Here is a 9,561-nt window from a genome sequence, read left to right as displayed (position 1 = left end):
GACCCTGGATAGGCGGAAGAAAATGGATGGATGGATGGATGGATGGATGGATGGATGGATGGATGGATGGATGGATGGATGGATTTACCTGAGAACCAAGCTCACCAGAACATTATCCCTTTAGCTGATTAAGCTCATTGAGAACTCAGCAGCTCAGCAGCTCATGCGTGCCTCCCCTAGATCCTCTACAGAGGACTGATAGAGTGCATCCTCACCACGAGCATCACTGTCTGGTATGGGAACACCACTCAGGCAGAGAGTAAGTCTCTGCAAAGAGTCATTAAGGCTGCAGAGGGGATTGTTGGGACCAAACTTCCGTTCATGGAATCCCTGTATGTGCAGCGCTGCAAGAGAAGAGCAGAGGGGATCTGCAGAGACCCAGCCCACCCTGCTCACTGTCTGCTTAGACTCAAACCACCACGGGACCACCGTTTGTGGAACCATTGATTGTGGGACCATTGACTCTGGGACCACCAACTCTGGAACCTGCGGAACCACCGATTGTGGAACCACTGACTGTGGAGCCACTGAGACCACCAATTGAGGAACAAGAACACCAACTCAGGAAATTCAGGAGGGACAGGAACGGATTCAGGTGATTCAGCAGACTACTCAGATGAATTGGTGGACTCAGAGGACTCATGAGCCAAAACAGCCGGCTGGGACACGGGAACCCCAGAAAAAAGACAGGGGTGGAAGGATGGGTGAAAAAAACCACCTGGAGCTGCTTCTCTTGGGAGAGAGGCCCCCGAGAGAAGGGCAGCCGTCTCAGCTAGATTTTTTTGGCATTGCTGTAAAATCTCAGATATGTCCATTAAACTCAAAAAAGTCTTGCCTGCAGGCTGGTAACTTGGTCAGTCCATTATGTGAGGTTTCAGCAAGTACAGACCCAGGGTGCAGGCAAAATCAAAGGTGCAACAAAAAGGTTTATTATGATAAAAAAGAGGGCTGAAGGCAGTAAAAACTTACAGATAAGTACTTCTCAGGAGGAACGGCCAGAACACCACACAGGCTGAGGGGAAACAGCACAATGAACCGACAAGGAGACTGAGAAAGGACAGGGCTTAAATTCACTGAGAACTAATGAACAAACAGAAAACACCTGGGGAGAAACACAAGGGTGATAATCAAGGTAATGTGGGGCAGCTGGGCTGAGACACACAGGGGAACATAGAAACACTAGGGGAACCAAGGTAAACAATGACAAACCATGACAATGAGAGGCACGCACAAGAATTCCAATGCGTGTAAACTGCTAGTATATGCACAAATGGCAAATAAAGATCTATCGATCTATCTATCTACAGGTCTCACCACCCTCTACTCTAAATGGAACATCAATTGTTTTCTTTCTATTACTAAATATCATGTAATTTATTTTATCCAAATTTAATGATAATTTATTATGTTTAAATCAATTCTATAATTTTACAAATTCCATTTCCATCATTTCTAGCATCTTTTCTATATTTTTACCCAGGCAAAAAAATGTGGTGTCATCTGCAAATAAAACACATTTAAACAACCCTGATACATTTACCAAGTCAGTAATACATATATAGGAGAAACAACTTTGGTCCCAATATAGAACCCTGTGGAACCCCACATACAATATTGCAAAGTTCAGATCTTACACCATTAATTTGTACAAACCGTTCCTATTCGTTAAATAACTTGATACCCACTCTAGTGCTGGATCTCTTATTCCATATTTGTTTAATTTCTCCAGAAGGATACTGTGGTCAGTGGTATCAAATGCTTTTTTTAAATCAACAAAAACACTGACACAGTATTGTTTTTGATCTACAGCTGTTGTTATTTGTTCAATTAGGTCCATGAGAGTCATTGATGTTGAGTTATTAGCTCTAAAACCATAATGATTTTTACTTAAAATATTTTGTTTATCGATGAACTGATCCAACCTGGTGACAAACAACTTTTCCTAAATTTTTGAAAACTGTGGTAATAATGATATTGGTCTATAGTTTGTAAACATATGTTTCTCACCACTCTTGTCGAGAGGGATTACTTTTACCCATCATCAGATGGTTCTTGTGTGATACTTGGCCATCATTTGGGAATGAACCAGCTGATAGTAACTTGCACTGACAAGGGGCAGGCTTGHTTTCTAATTACTGAGAGAGTTCAGCTGGTGTCTTGGCTTTCCATGCCTTTTTACACCTCCCTTTCTTCATGTGGTTCAATACTTTTTCCCTGTGCCATTCCACATTATTACAAATAACTTCATTTCTGGACATTTATGGTTTGATTTCTTTGTATGTATGGATCATTTGGGTTGTTACCAACATCTGGTGAAAATTTCATGTCATTAGCACCTCTAGTAATATATTTACTGTGAAAAATGGTGACATGTTCAATACTTATTATACCCGCTGTAAATCTGCAGCAACAGTGTGATTCTATCGTGTCAATATGGACCAGACTCTCTGAGGAGAGTTTACAATACCTTGTTGAATCTATGCCATGAAGGATTAAGACAGTTCTGAAGGCAAAAGTGCTCCAACCTGGTACTAGTAAGTTGTAACTAATAAAGTGGCCGGTGAGTGTATATATTGTTCAAACTCTAAAGTTTCTCACCTTGGGAATGTCATATCCCATCAGCTCTGTGTCTTTAGTGGAGCAGTGGAAGACACTGAGAGGAACAGTGTTGGCAACCCTCTGGACTTCATGGATCACAGCCTGGATTACAACAGAGATGTTACAAACTGTCTTTGAATCAATTATTTTAGGCATCGTATAGAAAGAAATCTCAGAAAAGTTGCAGTTTAACTGATAGAAACACATTCAGACATGCCTCTCAGATTAACCATTCAGATTAACAGAACAGGTGTGTGTGATGATGCTCATCACCTGCATGTAAGGCATGTTGTGTTTGTCCTCAAAACTGACCCGATCCCTCCCATCCAGAACCTGATCTATCTCCTGCTGACATTGATCTGAGGGGGCAGAAACTGTTTTACACATTTTAATTTACTCTTATTTTGTGGTCAAGACAGTAATTTCCAAATGAGTTTAGTCTGTGTTAACCTGCCAACTCAATATTTTAATATATTTTAGGTTTTGTTGCCACCATAATCAATGGCACCCTTCTGGTCACCACGTTAAAACCTTACTTTATTCCCCGTGTTCTTCTGAAAGATGAGACAAATCCTGAAGGTGTACCTTGGACCTGAGGATGGTTCATGAGGTACAGAAACCCAGTCAGGAGGGTGTTGGAGGTGGTGTCAGTTCCAGCAATATAAAGATCAAAAGTGATCCTTCTGAGCTGTTCCTCAGAAAATGAAGAATCTTCTCTCTGGACAGAATACAGAAAATATTGTAGGAGAAACAAAATGTAAGATTTGTGATAACGCTGAGTCAGCATCCAGACGTTTTCCTGGTTTTAGTTTTTTCTGTACCTGTCTCACATTCATCAGCATCATGATGTTGAAGTTTTATATTGTGTTCACACACCTGTTTATCCAGTTCATCCAGGTAGCAGTCCACAAAGTCTCGAGGTTCTCCAGGGGTTCTGGTCCTCTTGTGCTCGTTCACCAAACCATTTGAAAAGTCGAGGTACAGCTAAATCACACATCATTATTTMAACATATGCAGACATGATGTTGTTAGTTTATTGTGCCTAAGCTGTATGAAAATTACCTCCATGTTCTTAAAGGCCTTTTTAAAGGGCAGCGGCAGGTAGGAAACATATGGAACCGAGTCGTACAGCTGAAAGATGGATTAGTACAGAATAAATCAAATTGTGGTTTGTTTGTGTGTATGACCTGCTCTTTTTAGACCTGAATAAGTAGAGTCAAAACAAGAAGAATTCCGGGAGGAACTCTAATGAGGCCTGCCTCATGGTATAAGATAATGTTTGGGATTTTTTTTGGCTACCAAATTTCAGATCATACTTATACATATGAAGACAGCTGAGATTAATGGGACAAGAAACAGGTGTGATTGGGCCTGCTTTATGGGAAGATTGGACACAGATGAGTTTAGAGGGACAGAAAGTAGGTTTTTTGGGGGCTACATTTTGAGAAGATTGGAAAGAGCTGAGATTAATAGGGCAGGAAACAGGTGTGAGGGGCATGGTTGATTGAAGACCAAAAACAATTGAGCCTAATGTAATAAACAGGTGTGATTGAGCCTGTTGACAGGCCTACTTAGACTCACCATAGCCCACGGTCCATTGGCTATTTTAGTCATCTCTGTAAACCATCGAACAACCTTTTTGATGGTTTCATCTTCGTACTCATAACGGGTCCCAAACAGAACCTTACAGATGATGTTGGAGGCTGCATTATGGAACATCACCTGAGGACTCATAATTTTACCTGCACACAGATTTAAATACAGAACATCATAACAACAGCACAACCAAAAGCTTTAAGTATTTTCAGATGTATTAAGCACCAATGCTCTTTTCCAGTGTTTTAACGGTGAACTGAATCTCTTGATGAATTCTCTCCTCCATGGATTTCTTCCCCAGACCAAAATTTCTCAGAGTCATCACTGCAAAACGACGATGTTCCCTCCAAACAGGCCCATAATCAACAAAAATAATTCCTGCAACGAGCAGAGTCACAAAACAAACAGCTTTTACCTGCTGCAGCTAATTAACTTAATTGTAAGGTGTTTTTGCAAGTGTTTCTTAATAAGACTTCATACTTTTACAGCCTTTTCTTGCTTCTGGTGCAACTTTGTCGAGATGTATTCCCAACCATCAAAAGTATGGGGGCCCAATATGGCATAAATAAGGGTAAGTAACAGAGGTTATATCCAAATTAGTTTGCAGGTTCCATGGTAGCCCTACATGTCTTTGCCCACCTTGACTTTAATGGGTCCTGACTGGGTTTTTGTATCATTATTCTCCGACAGCTACAAGCTGTGGTGGACACGAAGCTGAGACGAGCAAGCTGGCTTCAGATGTGGTCGATCATGCGTAGAGCAGATCTTTGTCCTGCAGACCATCATTGAGCAGAGCCTGGAAAACCAATAACGGCTATCAGTCAGCTTCGTAGACTTCACCAAAGCTTTCGACAGTGTCCATAGGGAGTCGCTTTGGAAAACTGTGAGGTGGTATGGAATTCCTGAACAGTTTGTCCAAGTTTTCCAAAACCTCTATCTGAACTCAAGCTGCTATGTACAAACAGAGGAAGAAACAACAAAGTTCTTCGCCATTGAGACCGGTGTGCACCAGTGGTGTATACTTTACCCGTTCCTATTCCTCCTGGTCATTGACTGTATTCTGTGCAGGACCATGGATTGAGCAGATGTCTGAGTAACGTGGACCGAATCGGTCCAACTTACAGATATTGACTTTGTTGTCCCAAGAAATGCAATGTCATCTGCAAAGTCGATATCTGTAAGTTGGACCGATTCGGTCCACGTTACTCAGAAATCTGCTCAATTGTTGTTTGTTGTCCCAAGAAACGCAATGTCATCTGCAAACAAGAGCATCATTGACATGACCCAGAGCCTTGATGGAGGATCAAACAAGGTCAGACTCCGGATTAACATCAAGAAGACCAAGATCATGCAAGTTGGGTATGCCATGGCTGGCACCCCCACCACTATCATACCACACCAGATTGAAGGAGTGCAAAGGTTCATGTACCTGGGCAGCATTATAACCAATGATGGTGATGCAGAACATGATGAGGCATGCTGGATTGTGAAGGCGGGAGCTGTTTTTCAGCAGCTCCGACAAATTTGGGTGTCTACGACCATCAGCACAGCGACAAAGATCCACAGTTTTTAACTTGATTGTCAACCTAACAGTCATATACGCACGTGAAACATGAAAGAATTCTTCAAAGATTGAAAGAAGAATGAACGTTGCCCACCAGCGGCGATTATGACATATCCCGCAAGTCTCATCCCGGGACCACATCACTAACAATGAGATCCATCGCAGAACTGCCACTTGTCCACTGAACAACATTGTGGCAGAACTCCGACTAAGATTTGCTGGACATGTCCTCTGTCAGAAAACAACATGCCTACCGAAAACCACCATCCAGTGGATATCACCATGTGAAGCGGAAACGAGGGTGTCCCCAACAGAATTGGCGCTGTAAATTCCACGAAGACCTCAAGGCCCTATATTAGTCAAGACGAGGGTGGTTGCAATAGATCGACCCCAATGGAGACGTCTTGCCGCCCAATGTGCCGGGTTTTCATTCGGACCCAGATGGTTTACTTGCATAAGGCCCATCTATGACCATTCTGTGTATAGAGTCTCAGCTGGGCTAGAATCTGGATAACAAGTGGATATGTCCACAGCTTCCATGGTGGCTGTATCAATCACCTTTATTCAACCAGGTAGAGCCCATTGAGATCGAGATCTCTTTTACAAGGATGACCTGGTCAAGTTGTCATCAGCACATGTCACATACTAGTAATTGACAAAGCATTTGCATTGATCAAAACGAAATAAGGAAAGAGAAAAAAAGAAAAGAAAACTACAATCACAATAAATAGATGTTGATAGTTCAGAAACATCTGGATAAGACAGAATTCTATAGGTATTTACAATATTTGGTAGACCTGAAAAGAAATTTAGGTGAGAAAAAAATAAGTCAAGGAATAAAAATATACAGACATCGTTTGAGATATAATTAAACAAACAGACAGTGATGTATAATGGATAGGTAATGTTTAGAAACATCTGCAACGGACAAGTTTCTTGATGACGTTATCTATTACGGTTGACATGAAGGATCTAGGACTGATGAATGTTGACAGTTTCAGATCTGTCTGTAAGTTGTTCCAGGTTGAGGGGGCTGCGAAGCTGAATGCTCTTTTTCCTAGTTCAGTTCTGACTGGAGGCACTGATAGGAGGACTAGATTGTTAGAGCGCAGGGAGTAATGACTGTGTGTTGTTTGTATTAAGGAGGTAAGGTATAATGGGACTAGGTTTAGCAGGGTCTTGTAGATGATGGATATCCAGTGGGTGTATCTGTGGGCATTGAGAGATGTCCAGCCAGATTTGACGTAAAGGTCACAGTGAAGAGTCTGATAAGTGGAGTCAGTAATGAACCGAAGAGCACTATGGTAAATGGAGTCTAAGGACTGGAGGTATTTTTGATGCAGCACTCATGTAGAGCACGTCACCATAATCTAATATCGGCATGAATGTAGCAGCTACCAATATTATCCTTGCTTTGCATGTGAAGCAGGATTTGTTTCTGAAGAAGAAGCCTAGCTTCAGTTTGAGTTTAGAGGCCATTTTGAAGATGTGTGTTTTAAAAGACAGGTCACTATCAAAGTAGAAACCTAGGTATTTGTAGGTGGAGACCATTTCTATTAGATTTCCCTGTTTGGTTTTGATTTGAGCTGGGTTCACTGATTGCTGTTTTCTGCTGGATAAGACCATGATCTTGATTTTTTTCAGCATTTAAGACCAGTTTAAGTTTTTGCAGACGTGACTGAATGATATTAAAAGTGTCCTGAAGAGAGGTGAAAGCTTGGCTGAGGGAGGATGAACAGCAATAGATGATGGTGTCATCTGCATAGTAATGATGGGAGGCATTTGACAGATTGCTGCACAGGTTGTTGATGTAAAGAGGGAAAAGAATGGGACCCAGTACAAAACCCTGTGGCACCCCTTTCACAACATCTAAGAAGGTAGAGGAGGATCTAGCTACATGAACAGACTGTATTCTGTCAGTTAGGTAGTTGGTGAACCAGGAAACTGCATGTTTTGATAGACCAGAGTGTTCCAGGATGTTTGTTAGTAGCCTGTGATCAACTGTGTCAAATGCTTTGGATAGATCTATAAATAGTGCAACACAGTATTGTTTGCAGTCAAGGGCATGAATGAGATCATTTAGTACTTTTAGAACTGTGATAACAGCGCTGTGTTGTTTTCTGAATCCTGACTGAAATTGTGATGAATTTTGTTAGATTGTAGGAAATCAGTTAAATGATCGCAGATGAGTCTTTCAAACAGTTTGGCAAGAATGCACAATTTAGAAAATGGTCTGTAGTTGTTAACATCAGTTTGTTCATCCCCTTTTAGCAGAGGGAGAACAAAAGCTGATTTCCAGATTTTTGGTATTGTATTTGTGTTGAGGCTGAGATTAAAAATATATGAAAGTGGTTCGGCAATGAAATTTGCAGCTAATTTTAGGAAAAATGGTTCAATGTTGTCAGGTCCTGCTGCTTTGTGGGTATCAAGAGTTTTTAGAGCATTTAGAAACTCAGAGGGAGATACAGGGGAAAACTTATGGACGTGTTGATGTTTGAATTAGTTGTGTTAGATTAAAAGATTCACAGATGTGTTTAAAATTGTTAGATGTAGATGTCAACCAGTCCAGGTTAAGATCACCAATTAGTCGAAGCTCTTTAGCATTTAGCCCCATCAGAAAATTTCTCAGGGATGTGAGGACTTCACTGGAGGCTGAAGGGGGTCTGTAACAACCCACCACAGTGATTGACTGACCATCAGGGAAGTCTAGTTTTAGCGCCAACAGCTCAAGCTGTTTGCTAATGGAGCAAGAAGACAGACATTTTGCTGTGATTTTGTTCCTGATATAAATAGCCACTCCACCACCTCTTTTGGGGCAATCACATCTAAAAATGTTAAAACCTGGAATGGAAATTTGTTTGTCCGAATATATCTTTGCTGAGCCATGTTTCAGATAAGACTATTATGTCTGCTTCCATGGACTGAAGCCAGATTTTTACTGCATCTAGTTTTGGATATAAGGCTTCTGGCATTTAAATGTAAAAAATCCAGACCAGACCGGTTTTTAAGTTCAAATGGTGTACACATGTCATGTAGCTGTGGGGTCCTGGGTTTGGTTCAATCCCAGAGAGAAGAAGAAACAAAACAATTAAATGTCCTGATGCATCTCAGTAATCCGGGTAAAAATTCCAAAAGAAAAAAATAGTATAGGTCTTCTGGACGGGTTCTTCTCTAATGAAACATTTCGTCTCTCCTCCAAGAGACTTCTTCAGTCTGAGAGATTCAGGCTAAATTCAGGCTTTTGAGCCCAGCCTCCATGTGACTGATACTCACATTACATGGCAATCGTTGACACCTAATTAACACCTATTGTTAACAGGGGGTGGAGTGATACTGGCAATAGCAGCAATGTAGGAGGGGGACAACTGAAAATGGAGGCCTCCACCTCTGTTTAATGATGGACGGTCTTTCTTTACAAAAATGTCTTCTTTTACTCCTCTCTCAAACCAACGTTCCTCTCTATCAAGAATGAGAACATCCTCATCTCTGAAAGAGTGACCGCTGGCCTGTAAATGAGTGAAAACTGCAGAGTTCTGGCCATTAGACGTAGCTCGTCTGTGTTTGGGACATTCTAAGGGCCAGAACTCTGCAGTTTTCACTCATTTACAGGCCAGCGGTCACTCTTTCAGAGATGAGGATGTTCTCATTCTTGATAGAGAGGAACGTTGGTTTGAGAGAGGAGTAAAAGAAGACATTTTTGTAAAGAAAGACCGTCCGTCATTAAACAGAGGTGGAGGCCTCCGTTTTCAGCTGTCCCCCTCCTACAGCGTTGCCATTGGTAAATGGTAAATGGTAAATGGTAA

At 41.5% G+C, this 9,561-nt stretch overlaps 1 protein-coding gene across 1 annotated transcript in view; it reads right to left on the bottom strand.

The window, feature by feature from the left end:
• Positions 1 to 926: 926 nt before the first annotated feature.
• Positions 927 to 9,561, bottom strand: part of LOC106530646 (cytochrome P450 2J6) — an 11,857-nt gene continuing 3,222 nt past the window's right edge. The window contains exons 3-10 of the mRNA XM_014026311.1: positions 4,420 to 4,572; positions 4,180 to 4,340; positions 3,661 to 3,729; positions 3,475 to 3,582; positions 3,184 to 3,316; positions 2,872 to 2,957; positions 2,599 to 2,700; positions 927 to 1,012 (exon numbers count right to left, since the gene is read on the bottom strand). Of these exons, the coding sequence (XP_013881765.1) occupies positions 983 to 1,012; positions 2,599 to 2,700; positions 2,872 to 2,957; positions 3,184 to 3,316; positions 3,475 to 3,582; positions 3,661 to 3,729; positions 4,180 to 4,340; positions 4,420 to 4,572 (842 nt within the window). The 3' untranslated portion in view covers positions 927 to 982. The remainder of the gene's footprint in view (positions 1,013 to 2,598; positions 2,701 to 2,871; positions 2,958 to 3,183; positions 3,317 to 3,474; positions 3,583 to 3,660; positions 3,730 to 4,179; positions 4,341 to 4,419; positions 4,573 to 9,561) is intronic.

This window comes from Austrofundulus limnaeus, unplaced genomic scaffold (genome assembly GCF_001266775.1).
Source record: "Austrofundulus limnaeus strain Quisiro unplaced genomic scaffold, Austrofundulus_limnaeus-1.0 Scaffold542, whole genome shotgun sequence".
NCBI lineage: Eukaryota > Metazoa > Chordata > Actinopteri > Cyprinodontiformes > Rivulidae > Austrofundulus > Austrofundulus limnaeus.
Note: the sequence above shows the minus strand (reverse complement) of the source record. Positions and strands in the feature narration are given on the sequence as shown.